This window comes from Chlorocebus sabaeus, chromosome 6 (genome assembly GCF_047675955.1).
Source record: "Chlorocebus sabaeus isolate Y175 chromosome 6, mChlSab1.0.hap1, whole genome shotgun sequence".
In the NCBI taxonomy this organism is placed as follows: domain Eukaryota; kingdom Metazoa; phylum Chordata; class Mammalia; order Primates; family Cercopithecidae; genus Chlorocebus; species Chlorocebus sabaeus.
The window spans coordinates 19,817,007-19,829,821 of record NC_132909.1 but is presented as its reverse complement, the minus strand read 5'-3'; the positions used below and the strand labels follow the sequence as shown (position 1 = coordinate 19,829,821).

The window sequence follows — 12,815 nt, the reverse complement described above, 5'->3', positions numbered from 1 at the left end:
GGTAAACTTAACCAGTCAAGGTGACACCTAAAATTAATCATCACAATTATAAAAATAACTACTGAGAGAAACATTAGGAGCATGAACTGAGTTAATAGGACATTCTTTTTTTTTTTTTTTTTTTTTTTTTGAGACGGAGTCTCGCTCTGTCGCCCAGGCTGGAGTGCAGTGGCCGGATCTCTGCTCACTGCAAGCTCCGCCTCCCCGGTTTATGCCCTTCTCCTGCCTCAGCCTCCCGAGTAGCTGGGACTACAGGCGCCCGCCACCTCGCCCAGCTAGTTTTGTTTTTTTTTTTGTATTTTTTAGTAGAGACGGTGTTTCACCATGTTAGCCAGGATGGTCTCGATCTCCTGACCTTGTGATCCGCCCACCTCGGCCTCCCAAAGTGCTGGGATTACAGGCTTGAGCCACAGCACCCGGCTGTTAATAGGACATTGTTAAATTAATGGCAGAAGCTCCTTCTTGGCCGGGAGCAGTGGCTTATGCCTATAATCCTAGCACTTTGGGAGGCTGAAGCAGAAGGATGGCTTAAGGCCAGGAGTTCAAGACTGGCCTAGGCAAAATAGTGAGATCCCTATCTCTACAAATATAAATAAATAATAAAATAAGGCGGTGGCTCATGCCTATAATCCCAGCACTTTGGGACGCTGAGGTAGGCGGATCACCTGAGGTCAGATGTTCGAGGCCAACCTGACCAACATGGTAAAACCCAGTCTCTACTAAAAATACAAAAATTAGCCAGGCGTAATGGTGCGCACCTGTATTCCCAGCTACTTAGGAGGCTGAGGCAGGAGAATCGCTTGAACCTGGGAGGCAGAAGTTGCAGTGAGCCAAGATTGCACCATTGCACTCCAGGCTGGGCAACAAGAGCAAAACTCCATCTCAAAAAATAATAATAATAATAAAATAAAAAACTCTTTTTTTTTTTTTTTTTTTTTTTTTGAAACAGAATCTCACTCTGTCGCCCAGGCTGGAGTGCAGTGGCATGATCTTGGCTCACTGCAACCTCGCCTCCCGGATTCAAGCAATTCTCATGCCTTGGCCTCCTGAGTAGCTGAGACCACAGGTGCCTGCCACCACTCCTGGCTAATTTAGAATAAAAAAGAAGCTTTCTCCCTGCCATTCAGGTAGCCTTATCCCTAACCTCAGCCTCCGTCAGGGACTTCTCGAGGCCATTTGACTGAAAGCTGCCCAGAGAGTTCTAAGGATTTCAGTTTCTCTTTCCTTCTTGATGCAGCTCCCAGCTCACTCGGCCCCGCCCACACCTGTTCCCTCACCAGGCTCCCAGACTGGCCCCACCCACTCATGCCTCTGAAGTCAAAGTGGAAATTCTCATTTCCAATTACCTTTTCACTTTACACACATCATCGTGGATTGCTCATTTTGCCCGGCTAAAAAGCAGAGAGCCATGCCGCTGGGGAAGCAGTTGCGATTTAGCCATGGCTGCAGCTTGGATCGTGGTGCTGGTGACTTTGGTGCTAGGCTTGGCCGTGGCAGGCCCTGTCCCCACTTCCAAGCCCACCACAACTGGGAAGGGCTGCGACATTGGCAGGTTCAAATCTCTGTCACCGCAAGAGTTGGCAAGCTTCAAGAAGGCCAGGGACGCCTTGGTGAGTTCCTGTTGCTAGGGGCTAACCTCCACTTCTACGGGTGTCCCAGTTACTGCCCTGCTACTGTGGGCTAGCCTCTAGCCTTCCAACTATGGCGAACCTCTATCCTTTCTGCACTGGGTTAAACCTATGCTGTCAGGCTAACTTCATCCTTGCTGCTAGAAGCTAGCTTCCAGCCATCCTGCTGTGGGCTAACCCCTGCCCTTACTCTCTAGGAAGAGTCACTCAAGTTGAAAAACTGGAGTTGCAGCTCTCCTGTCTTCCCCGGGAATTGGGACCTAAGGCTTCTCCAGGTGAGTTGGAAGTCAGGCCCCCTTCACCCTTCCCTTGACCCTTTCCCCTCTCTCCTTAAGTGGCCCCTTAGCCTTCTTTGTCTCCCTTGTCCTTCACTCTCTTGGACCTCTCCTCACCTGTCCTGTGCCCTTGCCACTTCTCAACAGCTCTCTTGACTCTGTCCTTCCCCTGGGTCCCTTCTATCATCTCCCGTCGGCCCCACTGCCCTACCTCACTCACCTGTCCCTGTCACTTCCACTCTCACTCTTCATTTCTCTCCCAAATGTCCCCAGTCTGTCCCCCGCCTGTGCCTTTCATCCTACTCCACTTCCCCCTGTGTGTTCCCAACACTGACTCCCTCTCCCTCTCACCTGCCTCTGTCACCTGTCCCTCATCATCTTTCACTGACATTCATCCAGCTCATGCTCCCCCCAACCACCCTTTTTTTTTTTTTTTTTTTTTTTTTGAGACAGAGTCTTGCTCTGTCGCCCAGGCTGGAGTGCAGTGGCATGATCTTGGCTCACTGCAACCTCCTCCTTCTGGGTTCAAGCGATTCTCCTGCCTCAGCCTCCTGAGTAGCTGCGATTACAGGCATGTGCCATGATGCCCAGCTAATTTTTGTATTTTTGGTAGAAACAGCGTTTCACCATGTTGGCCAGGCTGATCTCGAACTTCTGACCTCAGGTGACCCACCCGCCTCAGCCTCCCAAAGTGCTGGGATTACAGGCATGAGCCACCACACCTGGCCCCACCCTTCTTCTCTGTGCATGCAACTGTCCCTCTCTCACTGCGCCCCAATCTGCTTTCTCCTCACCCGTCCCCACCCCATCCCAGGGAACCTCTGTGACCCCCGTAAGTCCCCTTTCATTTGTCTCCATTTCACTTGTCCCCTCACCTGCCTCCTTGACCATCCTGCCTTCCCTGTATCTTTCCTCAAGTCTTCCCCCTCCTGCCTCCTTCTCCCCAGACCCCTCACCTGTCCCCACCACATGCACTGTGTCACCGTCCTTCCCCAGGACTGCCTACCTGTCCCCACTAACTGGGTCTTCTTGCCTGTTCTCCCTCACATGCTCTTTTTCACCTCTCCTCAGGTGAGGGAGCGCCCCGGGGCCTTGGAGGCTGAGCTGGCCCTGACCCTGAACGTCCTGGAGGCTGCCGCTGACACTGACTCGGCCCTAGGGGTCGTCCTAGACCAGCCCCTTCACACCCTGCAGCACATCCTTTCCCAGCTCCAGGCCTGTGTGAGTCATCGGGGCCTGGGCACGCAGGTCTGTGAGTTCTGAGCAGCATCCTTCCCCTGTGGTGGCTCAGGTTCCGCCTCACACACCGCCCTCCTCTGCCCACAGATCCAGGCTCAGCCCACAGCAGGGCCCAGGACCCGGGGCCGCCTCCACCACTGGCTACACCGGCTCCAGGAGGCTCCCGAAAAGGTGAGCAACCCAGGAAGAGAAGGACCAGGGTCTGAGGAGCCAATAGGAGCCCAGACCCTGGACAGCCCGTGACCCATTCCCTCCTCCCCTACAGGAGTCCCCTGGCTGCCTTGAAGCATCTGTCACCTTCAACCTATTCCGCCTACTCATACGGGACCTGACATGTGTTGCCAGTGGGGACCTGTGTCTGAGAACGTCAACCCACCCCGAATCCACCTGACACCCCACACCTTATTTATGCGCTGAGCCCTACTCCTTCCTTAAATTATTTCCTCTCACCCTTTATTTATGAAGCTACAGCCCTGACTGAGACATAAGACTGAGTTTATTGTTTTACTTTTATACATTATGCACAAATAAACAACAAGGAATTGGAACCTTCTGTGATAGGTGAATCCTTGAGTGTGTGTGCGATTGTGGGTCTGTGACTGGGTGTGGATGTCTGTGTGATGCAGGCAAAATTTGTGACTGGTTGTGTGTGTTTGTGTGTGCCTGACTTCTGTGACTGTGTGTGTATTTGTATGTAAATGAGTGTCTGCCCAAACTTGAATCTAACCAAAGATGCGTAACTGTGCATGTTCATGCCCACGTGTGTGCAAGTATGTGTGTGCACTGCCAGGCATGGTGGCTCACACCTGTAATCCCAGCACTTTGGGAGGCTGAGGCAGGCAGATCCCTTGAGGTCAGGAGTTTGAGACCAGCTTAGCCAACATGGTGAAACCCTGTTTCTACTAAAAATACAAAAATTAGCCGGGAGTTGTGGCGTGCCCCTGTAATCCCAGCTACTTGGGAGGCTGAGGCAGGAGAAATGCTTGAACCCGGGAGGTGGAGGCTGTGGTGAGCCGAGATCACACCACTGCACTCCAGCCTGACTGACAAGAGCGAAACTCCATCTCAAAAAAAAAAAAGGCCAGGCGCGGTGGCTCAGGCCTGTAATCCCAGCGCTTTGGGAGCCCAAGGCGGGAGGATCACTTGAGGTCGGGAGTTTGAGACCAGCCTGACCAACATGGAGAAACCTCATCTCTACCAAAAATACAAAAATTAGCCAGGCATGGTGGCACATACCTGTAATCCCAGCTACTCGGGAAGCTGAGGCAGGAGAATCACTTAAACCTGGGAGGTGGAGGTTGCGGTGAGCCAAGATCCCACCATTGCCCTCCAGCCTGGGCAACAAGAGTGAAACTCCGTCTCAAGAAAAAAAAAGAAAGAAAGAAAGAAAAGAAAGGAAAGGAAAGGAAAAGAAAAGCTCTCAGGGTGCTACATCCTGGAACCTAACAGCAATGCTGTGAGAAGCCCAGACATACAGAGAGGCCACATATAGGTACTCCATATGATAATCCCAGTGCAGCTTTTGATTCACCCCAGCTCAGGAACCAGACATGCGAGTGAAGAAGCATTTAGATGACTCTAGGTCCCAGCTGGAGCAGAGACAAGCCATCATCACTGGGCCCTGATTAAGTTCCTGACCCACAGAAACTGTGAGCATAATAATATTTGTTTTATGCCAGTAAGTTTGGTTTGTTATAAGGCAATAAATCATTGGAACGGTGAGACAGCCACCAGCCCATCACAATTCACTGTGAGGTGTGTCACGAGAAATTTCTTACCAAAATGACCCATCAGAGTTTTTTTGGGGGGGTTGGGGAGAGGGCGACAGCGTCTGGCTCCGTCACCCAGGCTGAAGTGCAGTGGTACGATCTATCTCAGATCACTGCAACCTCCACCTCCCAGTTTCAAACCGTCCTCCCACCTCAACTTCCCGAGCAGCTGGGACTACAGGTGTGTGCCTCCACCCCCACTTAATTTTTGTATTTTTTGTAGAAACGGGGTGTCGCTATGTTGCCCAGACTGGTGTCGAGCTCCTGGACTCAAGCAGTCCTCCTGTCTCAGCCTACCAAAGTGCTAGGACTATAGGCGTGAGCCACCGCCCCAGCCCCAACAAAGTTTCTGAATGGTTGACTTTTTGTTACATTACAGGGGTTTCAGAACAAAATTCCATTCTTATCATCCTATAACTCTCACTTCTTTGTATTGTTTGTTTGTTTGAGACGGAGTCTGGCTCTGTCGCCCAGGCTGGAGTGCAGTGACAAGATCTCAGCTCACTGCAACCTTCGTCTCCTGGGTTCAAGCGATTCTCCTGCCTCAGCCTCCTGAGTAGCAGGAACTACAGGCACGTGCCACCACTCCCAGCTAATTTTTGTATTTTTAGTAGATACGGGGTTTCACCATGTTGGCCAGACTGGTCTCGAACTCCTGGCCTCAAGTGATCCTCCCGCCTTGGCCTCCCAAAGTGCTGGAATTACAGGCATGAGCCACCGCGCCCGGCCTCCTTTGCATTCTTGAGGGTTTTCTTGATTAGGAGTCAGAGGACAGAAGTACAGGCATACACAGAAATTACATACAACCAACAGGCAAAAGTTGAAGCATTCCCCTTGATAACCAAAAGCAAGTTAAATGTGGCCAGGTGCGGTGGCTCACGCCTGTAATCCCTGCACTTTAGGAGGCCTAGGTGGGAGGACTGCTTGAGCGCAGGAGTTAGAGACCAGTCTGAGCAACATAGTGACCACATCTTTACAAAAAAACCTCAAAAATTAGGTAGGCATGGTAGCACGTGCCTGTAATCCCAGTCCCAGGAAGATGGCTCGAGTCCAGGAGGTTGAGGCTGTAGTGAGCCATGATCGTGCCACCGTACTCCAGCCCGGGTGACAAAGTAAGACTGTCTCAAAAAAAGAAAGAAAGAGAGAGAGAGGAGGGAAGGGAAGGGAAGGGAAGGGTAGGGAAGGGAAGGGAAGAGGAGGGGAGGGGGGGAAAAGAAGGGGAGGGGGGAAGGGAAGGGGAGGGGAGGGGAGGGAAGCTGAGGGAGAAAGAAAGAGGAGTTAAACGTAAAAAAGTTATTTGTAAATTTTTTAAAAATTCACACACAACCTCACAACCATTCCCACTACATTATAAAGTCTGTGACTAGCAGAACCTCAGTTTGGGTAGGGGGCAGCCTGGTGCCCCGCCCAGGACACGAATTTCTGTCTCTTTTGCCTGATACCTGCTTTCCCAGGTTCCCTCGCAGCTCAGAGTGACCATGAAATTAAGGGCTTCTTAAATAAATTAATTTATGCTGGGCGCAGCCCGGCGCGGTGGCTCACGCCTGTAATCCCAGCACTTTGGGAGGCCGAGGCGGGCGGATCACGAGGTGAGGAGATCGAGACCATCCTGGCTAACACGGTGAAACCCCGTCTCTACTAAAAATACAAGAAATTAGCCGGGCGTGGTGGCGGGCGCCTATAGTCCCAGCTACTGGGAGGCTGAGGCAGGAGAATGGCGTGCACCCGGGAGGCGGAGCTTGCAGTGCGCAGAGATCGCGCCACCGCACTCCAGCCTGGGAGACAAAGTGAGACTCCTTCTCAAAAAAAAAAAAAAAAAAAAAAAAATTAGCCGGGCACGGTGGCGCATGCCTGTAATCCCAGCTACTCGGTATGCTGAGGGGCAGGAGAATCGCTTGAACTCAGGAGGCAGAGGTTGCAGTGAGCCGAGATGGTGTCACTGTACTCCAGCCTGGGTGACAGAGCGAGACTCCGTCTCAAAAAAAAAAAAAAAGGTAATTTATGTAAAAAATGTAACACAGCTTGGCAAAGGGTGAGCCCCATACATGTGTTTGTTGCTGTTAACTCTCATTATTTTAACATATTTTTCTTCCTTGATACAAACAGAACTCTTTCCCACTTGTTCCCTTCCTTCCGGCTTAGTTCATTGGTATAAGGATGTGAGGCCCAGAGCTATGGCAACCATTTTGTGACCACAAGGCAATAAGTTCAGGGTGTGAAGCTATCATTCTGAGGAAGGTAGACCAAAAGAGTAGAAAACAGGGTCCTTGCTCATATTAATAAGCCATTGCACCAAACCTCAGAATCCCCTAACTCCACACTTACTTAGATGACATAACTGAATGTCTTTATTGCTTAGGTCATGTTAATTGGATTTTTCTGTTTCTTGCAGCCAAATGTATCCCCACGAATTCATCTCTGCATGGCCAGCACTGAACCCAGAGAAGGTGGTCAATTAATATTTCATAAAAATTTTAGTCATATAGGACATGTCCGAGCCCAGGCATACGAGTCTCTTCAATTATGAATGTTGCAATGGAAGAAAACGAGGTTGCAGATCTCTGCTTGGAGATGCCAAGGCTTTACGGAAGAGATTTTGAACTGGATATATTTTAGTTTTGCCTGACCAGCATCCATTACTCCTGGTAATAGCTCTTCAGTTTTCCTTTGGAAATGACCTCCTTTCCCACTCCCTCATTTGGCTGGACACATGACTCCAATTTGATCAATCAGAGCAAGCACTCCATCTCCAGAGCACAGTAACAAGCTTTTCCTTGTCCTCTCTCATGGTGGCCTTTGCTTAAGTGGTTCCCTCTACTTAGGACACTCTCCGATGACCAAGTCTTCACCTGGTTCATTTCCACAATATCACCTCCTCCTCCAAAAATCTTTCAGCACAGTACACCCGGGTTTCTATTGCTTTATATATATGTGTGTGTGTGTGTGTGTGTGTGTGTGTGTGTGTGTGTGTGTATATATTTTTTTTTTTTTTTTGAGACAGAGTCTCGCTCTGTCGCCCAGGGTGAAGTGCAGTGGCATGATCTTGGCTCACTGTAACCTCCGCCTCCCGGGTTCAAGTGATTCTCGTGCCTCATCCTCCTGAGTAGCTGGGATTATAGGCGCCCGCCATCATGCATGGCTAATTTTTGTACTTTTAGTAGAGACAGGGTTTCACCATGTTGGCCAGGCTGGTCTCAAACTCCTGACCTCAGGTGATCCACCTGCCTCAGCCTCCCAAAGTGCTGGGATTACAGGCATGAGCCACCGTGCCCAGCCTCTATTGCTTTTATATGCTCAACAAGCTTTCTTAATTTTGTTTTCTTTTTTTTTTTTTTTTTTTTTTGAGACGGAAGTCTCGCTCTGTCACCCAGGCTGGAGTGTGGTGGCGCGATCTAGGCTCACTGCAAGCTCCACCTCCTGGGTTGATGCCATTCTCCTGCCTCAGCCTCCCGAGTAGCTGGGACTACAGGCGCCTGCCACCATGCCCGGCTAATTTTTCATATTTTTAGTAGAGACGGGGTTTCACCATGTTAGCCAGGATGGTCTTGATCTCCTAACCTCGTGATCCACCCGCCTCGGCCTCCCAAAGTGCTGGGATTACAGGCGTGAGCCACCACACTCGGCCAATTTTGTTTTCTTTTTTGAGACTAGCATATAACAGCAACAAGCTTTCTTTGTTTTCTTTTTTTTTTTAAGATCTTGCTCTGTCATCCGGGCTGGAGTTCAGTGGCTCAATCATAGCTCACTGCTGCCTCAAACTCCTGGGCTCAAGACCATCTCCTGAGTAACTGGGACTACAGGTGCACACCACCATGCTTGGCTAATGTTTTATTTTTATTTTTATAGAGACAGAGTCTCGCCATGTTGCCCAGGCTGGTCTCAAGCTCCTAACCTCAAGTGATCCTCCCACCTTGGCCTCACAAAGTGCTGGAATTACAGGTATGAGCCACCACACCCAGCCAACAAGATTTCTTATCCTACTTTATCTGGTGAGTATTTAGCTTCAACCACATAAAATTGCCAATACTCTACAATGTTTCACCTACAAAAATGGCAAGTTCATGTGGTTCGACCTAATATTTAGCAATCCCCCCTTCCCGGGACACACAACCTGGACATAGGACCCACCCATCCCCAACCTGGCCAATCAAAGCATTCCATTCATTCCCTTGGATGCTGCAATCAGTGTCGGGGTTGCCATGTGACCTCAGCCAGACCAATAAGAGCCCTTCCCTGAGATTGCTCTTAGGACTAGAGATTCTGCCATTTTATCTCTGGGCTCTGGAAAGATTGAGTGTGTGTCTGTAAATAAATGACCATTTTCCCCACCACATGCAGTTGAAAGGGATGAATCTGAGCTGAGACAAGCAAAGAAGAGAGATGCATAGGAAGAGTGTCTTGGTGGGGTTGAGTCTGGGTTCCTTTCTCTAAACCCCTGTTCCTTGTAGCTTTGCAATCCCCCACAACCTTTTTTTTTTTTTTTTCTTTTGAGACAGAGTCTCACTCTGTCACCCAGGCTGGAGTGCAGTGATGTAATCTCGACTCACTGCAACCTCCACCTCCTGGATTCAAGCGATTCTCCTGCCTCAGCTTTTCAAGTAGCTGAAATCACAGGAACCTACCATGCCCAGCTAATTTTTGTATTTTTAGTAGAGATGGGGTTTCACCATGTTGGCCAGCCTGGTCTCGAACTCTTGACCTCAGGCGATCTGCCCACCTCGGCCTCCCAAAGTGCTGGGATTACAGGCATGAGCCACCATGCACGGCCTTTAATTTTTTTTTTTAGTAGAGACAGGGTCTCACTATGTTTCCCAGGCTGGTCTTGAACTCCTGGACCCAAGTGATCCTCCCAACTTAGCCTCCCAGAGTGCTGGGATTATGTGTCAATCACTGCGTCCGGCGCCCAATTCTGTTTTGAAGGTAGGCATACCTCACCCCAAAGCTGGGGTCTCCATGGAAATCAGACCACATACCATCCCTGGTGAAGACCCTTCATTGGCTTCCCACGGCTCCAAAGAATAAAATGTTAACTCTTGACCACACCTCATAAGGTTCTGTAGAACCTGCTTGCTTCTCCCACCTACTCTCCTCTCACTCTCCTCACTTCAGTCCAGACACACTGCCTCCAACACATCAAGCACACTACTTCCTAAGGGCCTTTGCACACGCTGTTCCCTTTGCCTGGAATGCTTTTCCCTGCTTTTCTCACAATGAATTTATTTAGCTCCAACATCACCCTTCTTGACCCTTCCATCTAAAGTAGGCCTCAAAGTCATTCTCTATGCCATCATCCTGTTTTCATTCTTTGCATAGCATTTATTTACCACTGGACATGCATTATTTACTTGTGTGTGTTTGTTTGTTTGTTTGTTGGATCTCACTCTGCCACGCAGGCTGGAGTACAGTGGTGCAATCAGGGCTCATTGCAACCTCAACCTCCTGGACTCATTTAATTGCTTGTTTGTTTATTTCTCCTCCCTCTGGAATATAGGCACCACGGAGCAGGGCTTTCTTGTTTTGTTTCATCTATTGTTCGCTGCAATAGCCTCTACGTAGGACCAGTTACATAATACATGCTCAATAAGGCTTTATCAAGTGAATCAGAGACAAGATTCCTGATGGTTCTGTGTGCAGATTGGAGGCAGTCAGCTTTCCAATCATGGTTCTGCTGTTAACTGGCTGTGTGTTCTTGGACATGCTTCTTAACCTCTCTGAGCTTCAGTTTCCTCATCTTGAAAATTGTGTGCACACACTGCATATACCTGTGCAGGCTTTAAATGCAGTCACGCTTATTATTGGAGTAACTCCATTTCCTGAGCATTATGTGCCATGCACTGGGTTGCATGCTCTTTATCTGTGCATCAGCAAGGGTTTGGGAGCGCTGCGCCTGGCTTGTGAAAAGCCCTCAGTAGCTAGGAGTCTTCATGACTGACACAGATGAGGGTGGTTGGGCCCCTGAGTGAGGAAGCCTCCTGGCCTGTGATTCTCTGGTGCCTCTGTCCTAGCTGCCTCCCACCTTGTCTGCCTAGATCCATCCCCCTCCCTCCTGCTCCGTTTCTATTTCTGTCTTTCTCTCCTCCTCCCCTGGCCTCAGGGGGCCCCTGACTGGCAAGAAGCCTTCCTCCTTCTTCCCCAGGATCAGGAAGGCGTTTGCACTGCAAGGCCCCTGCAAGGGCTGAGATGTCTGTCCCTGTCCTCTCCCCAACCAGCTTTCCTTCCGCAGCCACAGCCCTCAGCCTCACCTGAGAAACTCCTCTCCCCACACCGTCCTCCATGCCCTCCGCCAGGGTCCCTCAGATTCCAGGGGGAGCAACACAAGACCTCTTGTGCCTGCGCCCACCAGGCTGGCTGTGGATATCCAAGTTCAGCTAAGGTCATGGGGGCCATACCCCAGCCTCCGGACACAGACCCCAGAGGCAGCATAGTGTAGGGGTACAATCAAACTTCCAACTCTGCTATTTATTCATGGGGGGTATGGAGGGACTTGGGCAGGTGACTTCATCTCTCTGTGGTTCAGGTTCTTGTCTGTAAAATGGGACGAAGGATCGATCTACCCTACCCCACTGAGTTGTGAGGTCTCAGTGGGTGGAATGAATATTCAATAACTGCTCAGCAGTGGAGTGCTCTGGTTAAGGGTATTGAAGAATGGCCGGGCGCGGAGGCTCACGCTTGTAATCCCAGCACTTTGGGAGGCTGAGGTGGGCAGATCACAAGGTCAGGAGATTGAGACCATCCTGGCTAACACAGTGAAACCCCGTCTCTACCAAAAATACAAAAAATTAGCTGGGTGTGGTGGCAGGCACCTGTAGTCCCAGCTACTCGGGAGGCTGAGGCGGGAGAATGGTGTGAACCCAGGAGTCAGAGTTTGCAGTGAGCTGAGGTCACGCCACTGCACTCCAGCCTGGGCGACAGAGCGAGATTCTGTCTCAAAAAAAAAAGGAATTAAAGGAGTTCAGGGAATGTCACCCCAAAATATGGCACCCTGGTATGCTGATTATTTTAAATTAAAGGCACTTAGAGATCCACAGATGCTGGAAGAGGCTTTCCTCTGATGTCTTCCTATCTGCCTAAAGACCATAACCCACCAAAAAGAACACAAGTGCCTTCTGTCCTCTCCCTGACATTTCATTATCTTTAACAGGAAAAAAAGAGAAACGTAAATACATCTGGACAGACTTTGGCACAAGAAATTATCTGTCTGTCAGGCTCAAATTCCAGAGACATTTACAATTTAATTTCTATCTCCTGGATCCATTTATTTTCCCCAAAATCATTTATTACCCCTCAAAATTGCCTACCTTTCCCCATCTCCCCTTTCCCTGTGAAGAAAGGTATATAAGCATCTAAACCTCACTGGGTTATTGGGCAATCACTTCCCTGTGATTTTCCCAGTGCATGTTAAATACCCTCCATATGCCTTTTCTCTTGTAAAGTCTATTGTCAGCCCATTCCAATGACATTTCAGAGAGTGAAAGGGAAGCTGTCTTTTCACCCCTACAGTAGAGACTCAGAAGTTGGCCTGCCTGCCTTTTTAAATCCCAGTTTTGCCACCTTAGGCCAGTTATTTAACTTTTCTGGGCTGAAATTCCCTCATCTGGAAAACAGGATAATAATACCGATGTCCTAGTGTTGTTGTGAGAATTAAATGATTTAAGTGCTTGGCACATAGTAAGTATTCAGTTAAGTGTTTGCTATTATGATCATTTTATTTTTGTGATTATTCCCCACCTCTGAGTCTCTCAGAGGATAGAAGCCTGTCTGCCAGTCTCCCCTGGCCCCAGTTAGTCATCTTCCTTCATTCTCACTTAGAGTCCTTATGCTGCAATCTAGGTCACCCTCCCCAACACATACACACACACACACACACACACACACACAGAGACACACACACAGGTCAGCAGGGC

The 12,815-nt window shown here is 49.5% G+C and overlaps 1 protein-coding gene across 1 annotated transcript; it reads left to right on the top strand.

The window, feature by feature from the left end:
- The first annotated feature begins 1,289 nt into the window (after positions 1 to 1,289).
- Positions 1,290 to 3,931, top strand: LOC103234663 (interferon lambda-1). The gene is made up of 5 exons (XM_007996760.3): positions 1,290 to 1,610; positions 1,826 to 1,903; positions 2,975 to 3,124; positions 3,230 to 3,313; positions 3,408 to 3,931. The coding sequence occupies exons 1-5, from the start codon at positions 1,440 to 1,442 to the stop codon at positions 3,531 to 3,533; spliced, it is 609 nt and encodes a 202-aa protein (XP_007994951.1). The 5' UTR covers positions 1,290 to 1,439; the 3' UTR covers positions 3,534 to 3,931.
- Positions 3,932 to 12,815: the final 8,884 nt, after the last annotated feature.

What these genes read in the sequence shown, in the direction of transcription:
- LOC103234663 (XM_007996760.3), top strand. Translation starts at nt 1,440, where the DNA reads ATGGCTGCAGCTTGGATCGTGGTGCTGGTGACTTTGGTGCTAGGCTTG. An exon ending in AGAAGGCCAGGGACGCCTTG is followed by an intron (nt 1,611 to 1,825) that starts GTGAGTTCCTGT and finishes CTTACTCTCTAG; the next exon opens with GAAGAGTCACTCAAGTTGAA. An exon ending in TTTCCCAGCTCCAGGCCTGT is followed by an intron (nt 3,125 to 3,229) that starts GTGAGTCATCGG and finishes CTCTGCCCACAG; the next exon opens with ATCCAGGCTCAGCCCACAGC.